This window comes from Notamacropus eugenii, chromosome 1 (assembly GCF_028372415.1).
Source record: "Notamacropus eugenii isolate mMacEug1 chromosome 1, mMacEug1.pri_v2, whole genome shotgun sequence".
NCBI lineage: Eukaryota > Metazoa > Chordata > Mammalia > Diprotodontia > Macropodidae > Notamacropus > Notamacropus eugenii.
The window spans coordinates 570421654-570443458 of record NC_092872.1 but is presented as its reverse complement, the minus strand read 5'-3'; the positions used below and the strand labels follow the sequence as shown (position 1 = coordinate 570443458).

At 35.9% G+C, this 21805-nt stretch overlaps 1 protein-coding gene across 1 annotated transcript in view; it reads left to right on the top strand.

Annotated features, from left to right (window-relative positions):
- Window positions 1-21805, top strand: part of CSMD1 (CUB and Sushi multiple domains 1) — a 2598423-nt gene that overhangs the window by 2018513 nt on the left and 558105 nt on the right. The window contains exons 21-22 of the mRNA XM_072634370.1: window positions 4441-4629; window positions 16295-16464. Of these exons, the coding sequence (XP_072490471.1) occupies window positions 4441-4629; window positions 16295-16464 (359 nt within the window). The remainder of the gene's footprint in view (window positions 1-4440; window positions 4630-16294; window positions 16465-21805) is intronic.

Here is a 21805-nt window from a genome sequence, read left to right as displayed (position 1 = left end):
CATAGTAGAGTATAAATGGCACCAGAGGTGAAATCAGAAAAAAAAGAGACGTAGTTTTGGCTTTGCACTTAGAAGTTATGGAACCCTTGGCAAGGCATTGAAACTCTTTGGTCAGAGGCAGGATAACCTGGATTCAAGTCTCCCTTCTGACATAAATGGTAATTTTTAGGCAAATCACTTAAACTTCCAATGACCCAAGAAATTATATGAGGCTAAAAATTGTGGAACTGGATCTTTAGAGCTTGAGTTAGGAAGGCCTGAATTCAGATCCAGCCTCAGATACTTTCTAACTATGTGACCCTGGACAAGTCACATAAATGCTAACTTCCTGAGCTTCCTCAACTGTAAAATGGGATCATAACATCTACTTCACAGGGTTGTTATGCATAACATGAGCACTTAGTAAATGACTATTCCCTTCCCTTCATCTAGAGAGGGTTGCTTCCTCAAAGAGATCATAGTTATTGTGACACAATGGAAAGAACAGTCACTCTGGGGTTAAGGTTCTGGGTTCAAATCCTAGTTCTGATATGTACTACTTGTTTAAACCTGGATAAGTCACAACCTCTCTGAGCCTTATCTTCCTATATAATGAAGGTGTTGGATGAGAAGGTCTTCTAGCTCTCTATCTATGATCTTATGAAAGCAGTCAAGTAAATACAAACTAGATATAACATCAATTGTTTACAAATACATGGATGTCTTCTAGTTTGAATAGCTTTTCTGTCTAGGTTCCTGGTTATAACTTCAACAGGTCTTATTTTGCATGCAGTTTTGCAAAGGGGAGGGGAAAAGCATTGTGTACTTGAATGGAATCACAATAGTATATTTGAATCCCAGCTGTGACACTACCTAAGTGACCTTGGACATTTCCTTAATTTCTTTTAGCCTTTAGTTTCTTCATCTGTAAAAAATGGGATTGGAAAAGACTATCTTATTATAGCATGATAGGATCACACTTTTGAAGTTAGGTATTCTCAAAAGTCCTTCTAGCTTTAGTTGTATTAGTCTATGGATTTCATCCCAGGTTTGTTGAGATTTTTGATTTAGCAGAGTTTAAATTAATGAGGTTTTATTGATCTTTATGCAATTCTGTGTCAGTTGTTCAATGCCTTGCATAGCATAATACTTTATACTTGATGCATTCTTATCAATTTTCACCAGATAGTCAGCATTTATTGAATGCTACTGTTTGCTGAGTGAATTAATAATAGAGATTTTTTCTAAAAGACCCTGCCATCCTTAAAAGGTTTAAATCTATTTGCAATATAAGACACATATTAAAGAGGAAGGGATAAAGTGGCAAGGGCAAAAGGAAAGGACATTTATATTATACTGTCACAAATGTCAGTGCAGTTTTCAGCTACTGGTTTTAAATTGACCAAGACTTTTGGAACACACTGGTATAATGTGTGTGTGTGTGTGTGTAAATATATTCAGTAGAATCTGTTTACAACCCCAATACATACTTAATCAAGATAGATATAATATCAAGTTTATTTTTTATACAGTTTTTTTCAGTGTACGCAAATTGGATTAGAGTATTTCTGAATTCATATAATTCTGAATGAATGAAAAAAATTAATTGTTTAGTGTACAGCAAATACTGTGGTAAGCTCTAGAGATTCAATTACAAAAACAAAAGTCTCACTTCTCAAAGGGCTCACATTCTAATGAGGGAGAAAGCACATGAAGAAGAAGGGTCACTAGGAAAGAATTAATAATAATAATATTTATATAGCACCTACTACCAGGTATTGCACTAAGTGCTTTAGAAATAATATCTCATTCATCCTCATAACAACTCTAGAATGTAAGTGCCATTATTATCCCCATTTTACAATTGAGGAAACAGAGATTATATGACTTGCCCCTGTTCAAACAGATTAAGTGGTTGATTCTGGATTTGGACTCAGGCTCCCTGTCTCTGGGCCCAGTGCGCTACCCACTGTGTCACCCAACTATGTTTTGGGAAGTTACAGCAAAGTAGATTCACATACCTCTTTCAGTGGCAATGCCAATGATGATTTGATTATTGTTTTGGAATTGGAAAATAGAAGGGAATGGGAGTGAGAGGAAGAGAAGGGAAAGGTAGCTGACTAGGAAAGGATCAGGTTGTAAACAACTGTGGGGGACTGACTAGCCAAATACAACAGGCTCCTTTTTGAAGCATCCACATATCAGGTTTCGTTTGATGTTGTAAGTCTGGTCCATGCAGCAAAATAGTTGGAGGAAAGAGGGTCCGTCAGTACAGGGAAGAACCATATTATAACAGGATTCTACTATGCTATCAATAAATAATAGGTAGCATTTAAATGGGCTTTAAGATTTACAAACGCTACCCCATCTGATATTCACAAGAATCTTGGGAAATAGGTACTGGTATAATCTCATTTTCCAAATGGAGAAACTGAGGCTAAGAGAAGTTAAAATGATTTGCCCATGCTAATAAAACTAATTAGTATATAAGGCAGCATTTGAACTCAGGTCTTCCTTATTCTAAGTCCAATTATCTATATATTGCATTACCTAGTAAGTGTTTAAAAATTGTAGAGTGAAGGTCATAATGGGCATTACTGAGAGATTGCTGCTGAAGTTGGAGGCAATGCTTGCTGGAAGAAAGGCAATTAGGGTATATCAGTGAGTTCTTTGTTAAGCTCCTCATTATGAAGGATAAAAAAATCATAATTTGCTTTTCCATAGAGCTTCAAAGTCTTAAAGTACTTTATCCACCACAAGCCTGTGAGGTAGGTATTGGGGGAAAATACAGAGGAGAAAATTGAGGTTTTAAGAGATTAATTGTCCATAGTCAAATAAGGTAAACAAATAATAATTGCATTATCATGGTCAGCACATACTGTCACTTCTAAGGGAATCTCATACCCTCTCTAATACCTTAAAAAAGGGAGCACTGAACAGCTCTAAAAACAAAAATGAGGCCTCCACTTACATAGACTAGCAGTTATGACCCAAAGTCCTTCTCCCTCACTTTGGGGAGTTTGAATATCAACTAGATGCCATTTTCCCTCTGCATTCTAGTCATCCCCCCAAGCAAGAGTTAATAGCTGTCTTGAACTTTAACCTACAATCCCACTTCCAAACTCTGCCACCAATTCCTGGCTTGCCTTACCCAACATAAGCACACTATAAAAACCCACCCTGCTTCAATCCAGGTTGATCACCTAATTTCAGTCTAGAACCCCAGAGTTCTGCCTTGTGTGGGTCCTCTCTGTCCCTGCCCCTGCTTTTCTCCCTGCAACATGAGATAAAGGAGATTTCTGCCCTTCCCTGTACTGAGATTGTTATTGGGAACTTCTGGAGTCTGTATTAAGACGCCTGTACCAAGAAGAGGCTGAGGAATTCTCGAGACGTGACAAGGAGTTCCTACCTTGAGACATTTCATTTTACGTTATAAATTGTGGATGTGTTTCTTCTAGAAGGCAATTCTTTTATAGGTTATCTGCTCATCATCACATCACTCTAAAATAGGTTTTATACATGAAAAAGCAAAAAAAAATCCCATTAAACTTTTAATGTTTGAGGAAAATGAAATATATTTTCAAGATGCTGTGAGACTTGGCAATAGTTAAACTTGATTTATGTGTCCCCCTTATGACACTGTGTGAGACTAATTTTCTTTACTTATCACAGGATTTAAAGTTGCAGAGTACATTAGAAATTATCTCTTTTGCCTCTTTTCCCAGCACTTAGCACAATGCCTGGCATAATATAGGTGCTTCACAAATGTTTATCGATTGATTGTCCAAATCCCTTGTTTTTCATACAAAGAATGCAGAAATGTGAACCAGTTATTCTGAGAGCAAATTCAGTGTTTTCACTATGTCAGCTTTTTATAATTTTGAGAACAGTTCTCAGAGGAGTGCCTACTGTTTGAGCAGGGTAGCGTTACTTGAATAAGTGTAAAACCTCTAAGATAAAACTCCTTTGATGCAGTCATTCTTGGTTAGGTTTAGGGAAAGATGAGGCGTTTGCACTGGACTTCTAATTTCTTTGCGGTAAGAAAGTGGTTTCCCAGAGGAAACTCTCAGTTACCAATGGAGACAAGGAACTGCACTGCACTTTATGGAGTTTTAGGGCAATTGCCTAGGGCATCAAGAGATTAAGTGACTTGCCCCAGGGTCACACAGTCAATTTACATCAGAAACCTGACTTGAACTCATGTCATCCTCACTTTGAAGCAAGCTTTCTTGCTGCCTCTCAAAACAAAACTTTGCTGTTCGTTGAAAAAAAAAATCCCAATATTTCAGTCAAATCTCATGTTGAACAATAAGTATAGGTATTATAGACTGAGTTCAAATAGATTTTATGGACTGAGTTCTGAAATTTTCTATTTCTAAAAGTAGTTAGGTATTTATTTCTGATTACTGTAAATTTTTGCTTCCTTTCCCCATATATTTTCTATTTCTCTTCTTGAAACAGAATATGACTTGGAACCATGTGATGATCCAGGTGTTCCTGCTTTCAGCCGAAGAATTGGTTTTCACTTTGGAGTTGGGGACTCTTTGACCTTTTCCTGCTTCCCAGGATATCGTTTAGAAGGTGCAACTAAGCTTACCTGCCTGGGTGGGGGCCGTCGTGTGTGGAGCGCACCTCTGCCAAGGTGTGTGGGTAGGTGGTCACATGATTTCATTTCATTCATCCAGTGGGGGGCAGGACATGGCATACATCAGGATAGTAAAATTTTAAGCAGTCCTCAGAGAGCTGTAACTGCTATCTCTGAATTTATAAAGATGAAAGAAAAAAGAAAGTAAAGTGACATAAAATAATTGGTGAAAATAAAAAGACCAAAGCTAATAGATTCCTTAGGAACAGTGAGAGAGAATATTTGGAAGTGATAATGTTGGGGGTGGGAGGGAAACTGTTGATCTCTTTTTGGTTTTCCAGAACAAGAGCTGCATATGCCCAAATAGCAACATTATGAGAGCTTAATTGCCATAGTAGGTGATTTCAGATTATTTTAGAAGTAGGCATTATTATCAGATTCTTGTATAAATTAATTTCTTCTTTGTGGGAACAGAGCTATTGAGAGTTGTGTTGTGTGATGGACAATGTATACAATACAAGCTCTGTGAGTGACGTAGGATGACTAAGAAGTTTGTCATGGTGTAATTGAAAGAATAAGAGATTGAAGTTAGAAGACTGGGGTTTGAGTCTCAGCCTACCTATTTATCACCTGTTGGACCTTAAACAAGTCCCTTTCCCACTCTGGATCTCAGGATCCATATATGTAGGATGAAGAAGCTAAACTTTATGATCTCTAACGTCCCTGTTAGTCCTAAGTTCTGTGACTTAAATGTCTCAAGACCCAAAGAATATAACCCGTCCATAACCAGCCCATAATATATAGTTAGAGAATCTGTTTCTGATATTCTGAAATTTGCTTGGGGAAATGGATTGTGTTTTAATTTTGGTGGAATTTTGGAGTTAAAGAAAAACATCAACAATGAACTAAGGGGTTATTAGAAAGAAAATGAGTAGAGATTCATGCTTTCTAAAATCAGAATCATCACACTTCGATACTTAAATGGATATGTGATCTCATCAATTTGAGCATTCCTTCCAATGACCCAGATCACCTTCTTATCTTGTGTTCCTCTTGTCCATCTTTACCCACAAATTCTCCAGTGGGATCCTAACAAGCTGAGAGTTATGCTCTAATTCTTTTGACATCTTGTTGAGCATACAAGATGACCAATGGCTATCTTTTGCTGTTATGTATGATTGGCCCACTTGTCCAATCACACATTTTTCTGATGACATAATTTATGCCACTATTATCACTTAATTCTTGGTTGACTATGTGTTACAGTCTACTCATGCAGACCACTGACCTTTGACTAACCCTCAATTTTAAATATTTCAAAACTATGATACTATTAAATGAACAACCATATTCTTTGATAAAAGATAGCCACATTTCCTAATTTAGAGAATTTCTTCTTTGTGCATTATAGTGTAGGGGTAAGAGTATTGTATTTAGAGCCAGAGGAGCTAGATACAAATCCCAGCTCTCCAGCCTACTACCTAGGTAAACTTCATAATGTTTCACTTTCCTTAGCTATAAAATGAGATAATCAAATTAGCTAATCTCTTAGGTTCCTACCAACTCTAATTCTAATGATTTTGTACGTCAGTCTAAGATATAGCCTCTTCTCTATTTATACGATTAAAAAATATCCCTGAGACGTTTCATTAGAAGCAATATTTTGACCTACACACTTTTTTTCAAATAGGGGTAATGGTGCTTTTCCTGGTTCTTTTTGAACTATCAAAACTTGTATCATTGTTTTTTTTCAGCTTTCCACTTGGTTTTTAAGGAAGACAAATTTAAATTTATTTAAATTAGTAAAACACTATTATAGTGCTATGGTTCTTTTTTCATCTCAGATTTTATAAGAGTTTAACAGGCTCTGTAACTAATTTTATAAAATATTCAGACTTACAGATGCAGACTTTTACTTATCCCATTACATTAAGAAGTTCTCTCTAATGCATGGCATAGTTACAAATTATCCCTTGGCAATTGAAACTGAATCCAATCTTGTGTTTTATAAGCAATTTGGGAAAGTTTTATACTTTTCTTCCACCAGTATCCCATCAGATGCCTCCCTCATCTGGGCATAGAGGAAATCCTAGGTGTTGTCAAAGTTTTTGCCAAAGCAGTGCAAACTATTGCAAGTCCTACCAAACTAGAGAGGCTTTAGTGCAGTTCTGGCAATGAACTTCGTCTTTTTCCAAGGACCAGACCACAGGAGTATAAAAAGGCCATTTCCATGTGATTAATGTTTTGGGCCATGACAATTCATTCAGACTACTACTGTTATAATTAAGGCATAGGATTTTGCCATCTGAGTTGGTGAAATATATGCAGACATGAATGGAATTATGAATACTTACAATATGAACATATTTTATACCATAGCTATTGTTGTAAAGTAAAATAAAGAAGCATTTTATGATTTAAATAATGCATCCTACATGACGACTTTTCCAAATATTATACTTTTAAATTTTGTAATCATAGAGTTAGTTTTACAGAAATATTCTTTCAGATACATGGATAGTCTAGAAAATGAATTAACTATTTCTATTGTTTTATTCCTATTTCATTTTAATTAACTTGGCTCCATTACTGAAATTTAGGTGGTAATTTAATTTTGATATCTTATTAAAAGCAAATTGTGCTCTTTAGTAAAGGATGTTTGATTTATTTTAAATAACAATAAATGTGTTGTTTTAAAAATATACCAAGAGGAATTATTAATAGAATTTTAAATACCACAAAACTTTAAATATTTCAAAATGATAAATAGTAGTATGCAGATGGATTTTTTTAGAGTTAGAAATTACTTTAGAAGTTATCCAATCCAATTTTACATTTTACAAAGGAGGAAATTGATGCCCAGATTTCAATAACTTTTCCAAGGTCACACTTTTCTCAACTATTAATTTGAAGTAAATTTATTTCCATTTATCTTACCTAAATTTTTAAGGGGTATAAAGTAAAAATAAAATTCTAGATTTAGAATTCTGGTCAACTGTTACTTTAATCGTAAGTAAATCACAACCTCTTGAGCTCCATTTTCTTCATCAGTAGCATGAGGAGGTTTAATTAATATCAGTAACCTCTTAGGTTCCTTCAAGCTCTAACATTCTCTGCACTGTTATTTTGGAGAGTATTCCAATTCCAAAAGCAAGTATTTATTTCCTGACAAGTACAATGATTTTTTTTTTCAGAATTATTTCATTCAATTAAGTCCAACTTATTGGATCTTGAACACTTAAAATATTTGTAAATTTTCTGAGGACTTTATGCTGCTTAGATTCATAGTCCCTGGTTTACAGTAGAAATTCAATAATGAGTGAATGAACCTTGAATGATTATTTCACAAAAACTTGGAATTTCAGGATTTAAATAACTTCAGACCCCATCCTACTACAACTCATATCTGAGGTCATTCATATATTGTACCTGCTACAAAATTCTACAGTCATCTTTTATTCACTTTAAGACCTTTAGTGAAGGGAATAATGCTCATTGCCAAGTAATTCTACCCTCCTTTTGGAAAGCTCTATCGGGAAGTTTTTCCTTATATAGCAGCCTGTCTGTGGCCACTTGTCCAACTAGGAACTCATACTCACAGGTTGGGGTCCCAGAAGGCAACTGACTACTTTTCTTCTGAAGTAATCCTCATAATCATAATTTCTAGAACTGCTGCTTAGAGCCCCTACTAATGTGCTTACCATGAACAATTAAGTCAGCAAATGGTATCTATTGTTTATCCTTTGTTCTCAAGGAGGACCATGACATTAGAAAAGTGATACCATGATTTGCAAGGGAATTGGATTTAAATGAGTCTATGCTAAGCAAAGTCATCAGCCTCACTTTCTCTTCCACCCCATCCAGGTCCAGGGACAAGATAGAGATCAGAACAATTGGAGATGACCCAGATAGAGTAGGAAGCCTTGCTCTTTTTAAGCTAAGGTCTTTTCTGAGTTCTAATTTTGACTAAATCAACACTCATTCCCTGATTAAGGTTAGATAAGAAATGAGACAGTGAATGGCTTCTGTTACCTACTTTAAAAACAAACAAACAAAAAAACCAAATCCTTAGGGTTTCTGACCAAAACAGAAACAATTACTATTTACTTTCATTTGGAGCTATCAGGGTCCAAACAATGACCCCTAAGTGGGGCTTGAACTGGGACCTATTATTGGCCAATAATGTGAGCCAAAGTGAATTGAGTTTAAGGCATGATCTTTAAGAAAGAAATCTAACTCAAAGATATCTTGCTTGGTTTCAGCCATCAAAATTTACATTCCTTGCATCCTGAGCAGGTCAGAGTATGAAAAGAGAGGGAGAGAGAGGGAAAGAAAGAGGAAGTGAAGGGGAAGTGAAAGAAGATGAAAGGAAGGAAGGAAGGAAGGAAGGAAGGAAGGAAGGAAGGAAGGAAGGAAGGAAGGAAGGAAGGAAGGAAGGAAGGAAAGGAGGGAGGAAGGAATGAAGGAATGAAGGAAGGGAGGGAGGGAGGAAAGAGCGCTGTTGCCCAACTGTAATTTGACAATTGGGTCCCCAGTGGGGCAACTTGAATCACACAGTTAGTAAGTAGCTGATGATGGATTTTAACTCAGATCTTCCTGATTCCAGGCTCAGAACTATATCTACTGTGCCTCTGAATGGAAGACAGGGCAGCCAGCTTTCCCCTGATTGACTGTCTCGACTGTCTTTAAGTACTCCTGACTTATATTCACTAAGATTTGGTTTAGCAATCTCTGAGACTTTAGTCCTTTTGGTTCTATAGCCAATTAAAAGATGTTGTTATCATATGGTACAAGCCTCTAATTGTATATGACCAGAAACCAGCTTCCCCAGAGTTTCCATGTGGTTTCTTTGACTAAAACCAAGTAGGGAGCATCTATGTTCCAAGGATTTGCCTACCATGGGCCAGTCCACCTCCATTATAATTTCATCAAGCCTAAATCAGCTTCTTCACAACTTCTAACTAGTGCTCTTAGGTCTACCCTCTTTAGTCAAGTAGTCTAAAACTAATGCCTCATTAGTGTCATGGTCCTTCAAATACTTGAAAATGACATGTTATCCATAAATTTATTTTCTAGGCTAAATAGCTCCCATTTCTTTACTTGAGCCTTGCGTTATGTAGTCGTCCACTCCATTACCCTCCTTGTTGCCATCCTTAGGGAAACTTCATTGTCCTTCCTATAATATGACTGAAAAGTGACCAGACTCTAGGTGTGATACAAGAACAGAGTACCACAGAACTCATACTTAATTCTGGACTCTTAAAATAGTAATAAAGTATGTTTGTTCTGTCGATCTGTTTGTTGAAGAATCTTAACTTCTTCCATTTGAGTTGCCCAACAAATCATGTCCTCCCCACAGTGATTTAGTACCTGATTATAAATGATCAGCTTCTGAGACATTTGTTTTTATTAAGGATTAATTTCCATTTAGTTGGTAGATATCCCTTTCCTCTATACCCTTTTAAAAATATTACTTTCGTAATCATGATCTTACTGAAAGGTACTAATATCTTTGGATATTTAAAAAATTCTAGAATCTAATGAACATAGGATCATAGATTTAGAGCTCAAAGGGATGTTCGAAGTCATATAGACTTTTACAAATATGTAAAATACTTCTATTCCTTTGCTCTTGAACTGTAAATACTTATCCTGCTGATCTACAAACTCCTAATATAAACAAGTGTATTCTGTAGTTTTATTAAGAGAATTTATTGAAAAGAAAAGGCATTGTAAGGATACTTTGTTAAAAATCAGCTCAAGTGTTACAAGGATGCTATTATTATTAATTATTCATGGAGAGTACTTGGTATCACACAGGGCGGAAAAGAAGACACGTTTCTTTCCCTGGGGTTTTACAATCTATGTTATACTAGTAAGCACTTTGTACATAAAAACCCAGCTCTGTGATTTAAAGCTTCTGATAAAATGTCTGGATGGACAGATAATTAGACAGACAGACAGACAGACACGTAGATGGATAGATAGATAGATAGATAGATAGATAGATAGATAGATAGATAGATAGATAGATAGATAGACAGACAGACAGATAGATAGATAGATAGATAGATACATAGATAGATACATAGATAGATAGATAGATAGATAGATAGATAGATAGATAGATAGATAGAAAGATAGATAGATAGACAGACAGACAGAGCAATCTTTGCTGAAGAATATTTATCACAGTGGAAGACTTCCTAGAAGAAACAAGCATGAGCCAATCGTTGTAAAAAAAATGCAATTCGTAAAAAGACAGAAAATGATGAAGCAAAGAGTTCTGGGATGATGGTGTATCTAAGAGAGCAAGTCAATCAAGGACTGTTTGTAGAAAGAAAATAAGCTGGGCAAGAATCAGGGAACACAGTTCCAATCTAAGATTCTAATCCAAGTATGACATTTGAAATAAGCCACTTGACCTCTCTAAGGTTGTTACCTCATTTGTAAAATGGGGTTTCTAATACTTGTACTGCCTTTCTCAGATCACTTTGAAAAAGGCACACTATAAATTGAAAGGTGCTGCATAAATGTGAGTTTTCTAAGCTAGAAAGAGAATGAAACTGTGAATAAGAGCAGAAAGAAGGGAAAAATTCACAGTAGAGAAATAGGATTTGAGCCATTGCTCCGTTGTTGATCTGTCATCTCTATGACCTCAAATCAGCCCTTAATCATTTCTACTCAAATGAGGGAATAGGACTAAATGCCATCTAAAACCCCTTATTCTAGCACTCATCTTGTGGTTCTAGAGGATTTATCAATAAAAGAATGATGAATCAATCAACAAGCATTCAATAAAGACCTATTGTGGGCCAAGGATTGTTCTTGTCCTCTAGGAGCCTATGTTCTTTCAGGGGAGAGAACATGTATTTAAACAATCACAAATACATTTTACAATAATTATCATAACAATAACAGTATCTAGAGCAAAGTGCTTTACATATGCTATCTCATTTGATCCTCACAACAACCCTAAGACATAGGTGTTAAAATCTCCATTTTATAGATGAAGTCAAAGTGTGAAGTTAAGAGATTTACCTCAGGTTACCAAGCTATTAAGTATCTGAGGAAGGATATGAACATGCCCTCCTGACTCCCAGTCCAGCACCCTTGTTTTGTGTCACCTAGCTAGCTAGATGTGTACATATATGTACACATACATGCACACATATATACACATAAATGTACATATATGCATATATAAACACATATATTAACTATTGTGTGTGTTCCTCCTTCGTTGCTGAAGAAGACCATGCCATCAGAGAAATGATGACATGACTTGCACTTGACTTTGTTTTGAGTGAGAGAAGGCTGTGAAGGTCACCAGTCTCACTTCTCCTCCAGAGCCATCTGAATCCAGTGACCAGGTATTCATCAGGATGACTGGAGATGACCCAGGATGAGGTTAAGTGACTTGCCCAAGGTCACACAGCTAGGGAGTGTCAAGAGTCTGAGGTGACACTAGCTAGGTGATGCCATGGATAGAGCACAAGTTCAGGAATCAGGGGACCTGAGTTCAAATCTCACCTATTAACTATATACACATATGGAAGATCAGGATTTTTTTTAAAATATAGAATGTTGTTTTAAACAGTTTTGAAGGAAACACAAGGGATTGATTCTAAGAGACAACAGTGCAAATGGAGTACATTCCAGACAGAGGGCATGGGCAGTATAAAAGAATAGAGATGAGAGAAGCGTTGTTATATATCAGAAATAGCAGGACAAGAGAGCAAACACAAGCATCCTCCTTAGCAGTTGACTCCATCCTTCAAAAACCACAGTCATTTCCCCAAAAAAGTTATTCCCAGGATCTGGAACTCCTGTCCTTTAGAAGAGAAGACACCCTCCTTCCTACTGAGTGAATCCTTCTCCAAGCAGAAGTTTACATACATAACAGTGGAGTGATAGCTGACAGAGACAGTAGAAGAAGTGATGATCAAAACTTTCATTCTCCTTTACGGTTATCCTGAAACTTGGGCAGGCAGGAGAATTTAAAGTACCAGCTGGGATTTGAGGTCTTAACTATGAAAACGAAGTTCTAGTTCCAAACCTGAGAAGAAAATTGCCTTGGACTGAACAGGGGAATCTACTCATCACCACCTCTTTGTCCCCGGTTCCTGGAGTCCAACCATAAGAGGTGCTCTAGCTAGCAAGTGTTAGGGAGGATCAGGTGATGCTTATGAAAGCAAGACATGTTTCAGGGTTTAGAGTACTCTTTTTCTTCCTCTGTCACACCCTCACAGATGACTGACATGTCATTTAGTATGTTTGACTTGAGCTGCTATGTGGACACGATGGAGAAGTTGATGTAATATAATCCTGACATTTAATTACACACGCCAGCCTGACATACGTTTAGCATTACAGCTTTCAAAGCGGCCCTTATAATGAACACTGACATGGGAGGTAACATAATGAGCACGTAGGGTCTTTTTATCTGCTAAACAAACAACAACAAAGATAATGTCATAGAAAGTTCAGTAAAACAGTTCTCTCAACTATACCACAAAGTGCAGAATGGTAGAAAATGTCCCTGCCTTGCTACTTAGCACCTTTATGTAGGGATCTGTTTAACAACCAGCAGCGGGGGGTAGTGGGGAGCACCCATAACATACTTTTAAGTTTATTCTGTATTGCTAACATTTTCACCATTAATTTCTTAAGTTTAGACAATCAACAAGAACAAAAGTAAATCAAGCTCTGATTTGCTGACTTTTAAGGTATAAAAACACCAAAAATTTAACAATCAGCTCTCCCAAGATTCAGAGGCTAGCTTCAGCAGATCCTTGCATGTGCAATCCTGGGCAAGCCATTTAGAGAAAGATCATGACTTCTAGAACTCAAAGCTAGAAAGGTTTTGAGATCATTTAATACAGGGGTCAGCAATGAAAAATGAAAAGAAAAATCTGGAAGATCTGGGCTATATTTGACTTGCAGACCATAATTTGCTTATCTCTAATCTAGTCCAACAATGTACATTACAGATGAGGAAATTTTGGTGATTATGTGCAAGAGTACACAAGTAGGAAGTAGTTGAGCCAGGGCCTGAAATTGAGACCTTCTTACTCTTTTCTGTACCACAATCTCCTAACTTCTGTAGCACAATTTCCTAAATGAGACAATTAGAATAGATAATATCTAAAGTATCTTCTTCCTTTATCATATTATGGTTTATGTTTGGTTCATTTTTTTATCTGATCTATAGAACTCCTTATATTAGATGAAGAGTGAGTTGCTTAGTGTTCAATTTAAATTAATATTAACTGAAATTCCTTTAAAATACTTTTTTCTTAACTTCATAAACTTTTAACCAATTCACAGAGTTCCACTATTCACTCTTGGTACATAGCCTAAGGGGATAAACTGTGGTGTCCTTTTAGATGCAAGTTTTGCTTTCATTTATTAGGAGTTTTAAAGAATAAACATAGTTGCTTAAGAAAAAAAGAAATCAGATCCCACAAGGTCCATACATTATGTACCATTTCCTAAACAGACAAAAAATTCCTTATCACCTTTGTAGGAAAACACTGCAAGAAATCAAAACTAAAACAATAATATGAAATAATTATAATAAAATTCAAATTATTGTCCTTGTTACAGACAACATTTTTATTCTGTGTATGTACAGTAGAACCATTGAGTGAGTAACCTAGAATCCTTGCCACATTATGTTAGAGCAATGCTTGTAAGTATGGCCAGTGTTGGCAAGGTCTCTGTGACACATTTTATGTACCTGGTGGTCTGTCTGGACCATCTTTGTTCAAATAATCTCCACCTTTGTTCCTAATTATTAAGCAAAAAGCAAAATCAAGCTACAGAGCATGTTTAGTCAGTGAAAAAACGGTGGAGAGTTTAATTATTTCCTTAGGATGGCTTTTTCTTGTAGTACTAATGGTTGAAAATTATCTGAAAATTCAACAATATAACATAATCAGCACTGTGCTACTTGGCTGAAAAGAAATATAAATTAAATTAATTATTAGACTTCCCCAATGACTCTATTCCCCAATCAGCAATTTCAAGTCAGCAACTGATCTGTGGCATATATGTATAGTAAGTGGAGAGTCTACCTCAGTGTCAAGAAGATCCTGATTCAAGCCCTACCTTAGAAATATACTGACTGTGATCCTGGCAAGTCTCAGGCAGCTCTCTAAAACTGTAAATTATGGAGATTTGCAGAGAGTGTTTCTTCACCTGAAATTTGCTAAACCAGTTCAAATGTGGTTTGTGTGCACATATACATACATATATAGGTTTTTGCATGTATAAGTATGTATATCTGTGTATACACAGATATGGATATGGATATGGATAAATCTATATGCATGTGTATATGCACACACTTGTGTGTGTTATGTGTGTTTCCACAAGGAATATGCTTTCCTAGGTAAAACAGAAATGAAAACTTGCCTTCTCTGAGTCTCACATTTACCATTTTTAAAATGATGTCATGATACCTCATTTCTTATGGCAACTTTTCTCTATGCTTGCAATTTCATCTAACTGACTCATGTTGATAGCATTTGGAGCAAAACTTCCACTTCTGCCTTTTATCAAAAAATAAATAGTAGTAGGGTTGGGAATATAGACAGGGTTAAGAAGTATCACATTGTTCAAAGGTAGAAAGGACCTGGGAGATTATTTTGTCCATCCTCTTTGTTGTGCAGAAGAAAAAATACTGAGACCCAGAAAGGATAATTCACTTACTAAAGTATAAGATAATTGGAATTCAATCTCAGACTCTTTAACTCTAAATCCAGTGTCCTTTTCATTACACAAAGAGGAATTATTATGGTTAAAAATTAACTTCAATGAAAATAATCAGGTATGAGTTGAGTGAGATAACCCCTGAGATCTCTTTCAACATTCTATTAAAAAAATACTGCAAATATAATCAGAAAAAGAGAGAACAAAATTTGAGGTAATTTATCCTAACTTCCTGTATTTATAGATGGAGAAACTAAAGTCTAAAAGGAGAAGTGACTTTCCAAGGATACAAATGAAATTGTAGAGCTATTTTCATTTTCTCTTTAACTAAAGGCTGTTTAATGGACCCTGAGAGCTATTTAAACTTTCTTTTTTTTTTTTCTCATGAAAAGGGAAGACAGCAAAGTGCTTACTGTCATTCAGTCTCCAAAATATAATGTGAATAAATGCTCTGCTGTAGTAGTTTACAGTCAGAAATTAAGTACTGCACATTTGAGGTCAGGATCAGAGCTAACAAAAGATAAGAAAAAAACTTTTTCTCTTTAGGTGACTTTTAGAACATCAAAGGCTTAAATGTTTTTAGAGATCATTTAGCCTAAATCCCATGTTTTACAGAGGAGGGAACTGAGACAATATGTGCTTAGGTGACTTAGCTAAGGTCAACACATGGTCAGTTTCAGAATCAGGACTAGAACTCAGGTATGGTGTTTCCAGTTGTTGTACTGGTTTTTTTTACACCATGATCCTCCTAGGATTCAGAGAAAGGAAGGAATAAGGAAAGGCAAAAGCTTGGAAATTAGATGAACCTAGGAGATTATCTGATCTTAAATTAATATTTAAACTGTATTATAGTCACTAGGGCTTTGATGATCCATAGTGCAGTAATGGGTTTATTAATTTAGAAATGTAGCGATGCAACAGAGGGTTACCATAAATTTGGAATAGTTATTTTATTATGTATCAAAATGGCTAATTCTTCATTTGAATTTGTTTTTAATGTCCCATTTTCTTTAGCTGAATGTGGAGCAAGTGTTACTGGAAATGAAGGAACATTACTGTCTCCAAATTTTCCATCGAACTATGACAACAACCATGAGTGCATCTATAAAATTGAAACTGAAGCTGGAAAGGGAATTCATCTTAGAGCCCGAAGCTTTCAGCTCCATGAAGGAGATGTGCTTAAGGTAAATGGAAATTTAATTCAAAGTCCTTTATCTTCTTTCTTTAAATTTTTAATAGTATCTAGTTCTTTTTTAAAAATAGTATTTCCTTTCAAAAACTTTATCCAGTAGAAAATCTGGGTGTCCAAAACCATTCTGTTTATTTTCTGGATAAATAGGACTTTTGACTTTTAAAAAGGTGCTACATATTTCCTCTTTCGTTTACTATATGGTTCCAAGCTTTCCTATTTATTCTCACAGCTAGCCAATGTTCACATATTAAAGGGGAATTTTTGTAAAAGTTCCATTTCCATAGGAAGTAACTCAGCTTTATAACCTTTCTCACACTAACCTCCCTTTCTGTAGTTCTTCCTTTTCATTCTGATGTCATTTTACCCCCTAATTTGCATGTTCTAGACTTCAATCAAACTTAAAAATCATCCTTCAAATACCTTTTATTCTTTTCTCATTTCTGTTTTCAGATTGTTCCCTTTCTTTGAAATATCATTTTTTTCCTTTTGATAATTAGTCCATCTCAAAGACTCAAAACAAATGACAAATGTTTATAAAAGCTTCTTGTGACCTGAATAACTGGAAGCCCATTTTCCCTCATTTGATTTATGGCTTATGGTTCTCATATGTAATCATCGTATTTCTAATTTGGAATGCACACACACACAAACTCCCACATTATCTTTAAGAAGAACACTCTATCTTATCTCTCTGGTACATTCTACATAGTTGATACTTAAAAGAATTGTTTTTTAAAGAATGAGGGGAAAAGTATCTTTGATCTGGTAAGATTTTAGGGTTTAAGCTCTAGGAATTGGGTAGGCTATGCAAAGCATCAACAACAACAAGTAACCCCCCAAACATGGGAAAAAAACAATAATATCCCTGTTACCTATACATTTGTAATGGATTTTGGAATTTGCCAGTGGAATTCTTGGTCCTATTAGAAGTCAAAAAACTATCTTTAGACTTAAACATAATCCTTCCTTCTAGTGATGTATTTAACACCTTTTCTTGTTCCATTTCACAATTTTGGAAGACAAATTTATTCCAGCAACAATCAGAATTATTCTGATATTCTTTCCAGATCTCATGCTGACAATACTAAGGACTGTAATTAAGAAGTTATTTTCATGCCCTAAACCATCACTATCCTGGAGTTGAAAGATTCATGCTAAGTATCTCTTGCCTGAATCTTTTGATAAGTGTCTATTCTCTGAATTCTTTGATAACCTCAAATTTGGAAGTCAGTAAGAACTCAAAGCAAAATTTTAAGTAACTATTAACTGAAGCCAGAGCCAGGTGAGTGATTATAGGTGCCAAGAACAAAAAAGGGACAGTTATTAGCGGAGAATAATAAAAAGTACGGACCTCTTCATAAGTCACTGCATATAGTTGTAAACCACTGATGTTTAATAAATGCCCCACACACAGACGAATCCCATATATGACTATTAGAAAACTATCTATAAACTAAAATATCTAGATGATTAACATAAGTATTTTCTTTTGGAAAATGCTGCCAAGTTTCTTTGTTTGTTCCATATAATTTTCTTATAGTTCAGTGAAGTCTATTGCAAATGAAATTGTTATTTTTATATATTTCATTAATCAGAAAACACATTCTATAAAACTCTAGAGTATTTGAAGTGAATAGTTAATTATATAGTAAAGTAAACAATATCAGGCACCTTCCTTGTTACTCCCATAATGGCCTTCAAACTGCTCATCCAGGGTTTTCTTTATAGAAAGTAAAACATCTCAGTAAATGAATACCAAGTCTCTTGATGTAATCCAGGGATTCAGAGCTGTAGGCTGATCTCTCCTGAGTTTGCCTCATGCTAGATGAACTTTAACTTCGGAGTATTCATACCTCTGCCTTGTAATCATCATTGTTATTGTGGCTCCCAAAATATAGCACCTATATCCCTGGTTCCTGTTCTTTGTTATGCACACCCTTTAGTTGCATCTCTGTTTTATCATACCACATGAATCTGAGGGGAATTTTGCCATATTTCAAAAGTTCCTGCCTACCTCAGTTCCTTCAGTTTTGCCAGAGAGAAAAAGGTGTACAGAGGTGTAGCACCATTTCTCCTTTCTTTTTATTGATCTTCTCACAAAGAGTTGGACACAAGTGAAACAACTGGACAGTAACAAAAAATGTGTAGTCTTTGAAGGAAGATACATTTGACTCAATGAGAAAGAAAAGTTTCTACAAATTAGAGTTGTCTAAAAATGGCACTGGTCACCTTACAAAGTAGGGAGTAACCTGTAAGTATAAGTAGAGCCTGAATTTGATATCATATTATATGTATTGATGTGGATGTGGATATATTATGTTATGACATTATAATTTTTAGAAAATCATGCCTTGAAAGAGAGTTTGAACTAGGCTATCTCTAAGGCCTCTTTCAAATTAAAAACTATCATTTAAAGTGATTTTTTCCCCAAATCACCAGTGCGCAAACCATCAGGAAACAGATGCTTCTAATGTACCTGATGAATTTATAATTACCTAGGGGCATTTTGTTTGTTTTCTTACTTGAACCAAACCTGTGATTTTATTGGTAAGGAACTCCCAATGAGGAAACTATCTCTACCATGTGAAGTGATAATCTTAGAAAGTTGCCTGGGAACTGACTCACTCAGTCATCTAAACACAGTCAAAGCATTTCCAAAGTCAACCTTTTTCTTGTCTCTGGAGGCCAGTTCTCTATCCACTATATCAATTCAAACTACCAGGTACAATTCTGACCTGCAGTCTTGGGCATAGGGAGGCAGTTCATTATTGTAAGAAGAGTGTGGGATTTGGAGTCAGGGATCATGGGTTAGAATCCCAGTTCTACACCTCACTTACCTGAGTGATTTTGAGTAAGTTGCTTCCTGTTTCTAGATCTGGGTTCCTTCAGTTGTAAAATGAGGGTGTGTTGAAATAAATAATCTTTAAGAAAAATTATTTAGAGGGATAGCGTGCCCAGTGAAAAAAACACCAACTGTAATAAGAGAATGTCAATTCAAATATTGGTCTGATGCTTACTACCTCTATGACTTGATGAAAATCATTCCATTTCCCTTGGCTTTGTGTTCCTCATCTCTAAAATGAAGAGGTTTTATTGTTGTTGTTTTTAACCTCTGTAGTCCCTTCTAGCTCTAGATTAGTTGCTATGTTTCACTGGTGCCTGAGGGTAGAATCAGCTACTTAGGGAAGTTCAGGTGTATGTGTCAGTTATTTGGACTGATGATTGGGCTAATTAGGACATGTGTATAAGCTATCCCTAATCACCACTCCCTGGTGGGTTTAAGTATTGATTCATAGCACAGCCTCTGGCACCAGGCTGTGATCAGCCAAGAATCTTTATACCATATTACCATATTAGGGTTATATAGATTGAGAACCTGGACCAGTCTGCAAGCTCTGAAAGACTTGGGGGATTAGGATGAATGTTTCTGGCTATCCATCTCTCCAGGAATTTTCTTCAACTTCATAATGGATGCCCACAGGAAAACCCTCTTCTCTTTAGATCTAAATTACTCAGGGCAGTTTTAGGCTTTTGGAACCTAACTAGAACAAGATATGAACACATTTCTAATAATAACAGGCAGTTTACCAGCTCTTGGTGAGTAGCAAGAAGTACCAAAAGGGATTTGACTCAGTGTCATTGCATGCACACAAACATTAATCCATATGTACTCAAGTTGAATGAAATAAAATAAACCCAAGTGAAATATATTTTGCCACATGTGTTTCTGAGTTTTATTCTTGGGGAAAGAAAAGTATGTCTTTATGGAGAATGAAGGGTGAATTTTATTTTTAAATGGAGAGAGAGTGAAGGGGGAAGAAGGGGAAAAAAAGAAACATAACCTAGATGTGGAGGGAAATTCAAAATAAAGTAGGAAAGGCACCCTGGATCCAGAAAAGGCTCCTGAGGACTTTGACATTATTATGCCTATTTGGAATAAGAAATACTTCATCCTTTCCTGCTGAAAAAAGCTGTATGTTCTCCAGTTGTAAGTCTCTCAATGGAGTGCCACACATTTTGGTTCCTAGCTCGAGAGAAGTCTTCTCCTCTTCTGTGGCTCCTTGTCAATGAAAGAGGCTAATCAATGGATAACCAGTTTCTACTTGGCACTGTCCCTTTGTGAATTGTGGGCAAAAAAAATACTAAGTTTTGCCAAGATGTAAAGAGGCATGTTCTGGCAACAAAGATGCTTGCTAGTTTTAGCAGAAAAGTGCAAAGCGGGGCATGTAGCCTTACCTAGATGCCTAAAGAAGCTTGGAATTAAAATTATCAGGAGCAGAGTTTTAGAGTCTTATTTTTCTTTTTGAGGATTCTGGACTTTATGGTAGGCTGAATTGGGGATCCAGAGTATCATATTTTCAAATACAATGAGGCTCTCTGTTAATCAGAGTAAACTGATGTTTTGTTCATTAAATTTGAAGATGTGCTTAAAAATTATTATACATTTCCACTGAAGAATGAAAGGACTTTTCAATTATTTTACCCCCAGACTAATTGTCCCCAAACTTCCAAACTCCTAAATATATTCATCACATCAAAGGCAGTTGAAATGTCAGGTACATAGTAAGCCCTTAATAAATATCTATTGATTTGACTTATTGGCTCCTCCTGCTTTGTCTCATCTTCCTCCTTTCTATCAGCCTCTTTCTCCATACTTTCTTTTTGTCCTTATTTATTTAGGTGTGTTTTTTTTTTTTTTTGATGATGTGAGAGAGAAGCTATATCTATGATTTCATTAGTGTGTAGAAAACTCCCTGCAGACGGATAACTCACCTGAGACTTTTAGAAAATTTTCTGGATTGCTGAGAGAGGTTTAGTGACTTGCCTCCCATTACAAAACTGGTATATGTCAGAAACACAGGGACAGGACTTGAGCAAAAATCTTTCTGACTTTGGGATAGCCAGGTGGCACAGTGGTTAAAGTGCTGGGGCTAGAATCAGGAAGACCTGAGTTCAAATGCAACCTCAGACACTTACTACCTGTGTGTCCCTAGGCAAGTCACTTAACTCTGTTGGCCTCAGTTCCTCATCTGTAAAATAATCTGGAGAATAAAATGATAATCCATTCCAGTATCTTTGCCAAGAAAACTTTAAATGGGGTCTCAAAGCGTCCAACTCAACTGAAATGACTGAACACTAATTTCCTGACTTAAAGCTAAGTGTTCTATATAGTAGAATAATCTTTCTTCTCCACTACTCTTCACCTTCATCAGCATTATCACTGTCATTTGAATATGTGGTCAGGATTGAAAAGTAAAAGTCATTTACACAAAGGAACTCTTAAGAAACAGTTTGAGAATGATGTCCAGATTATCTTTCCCTCATAATGTATC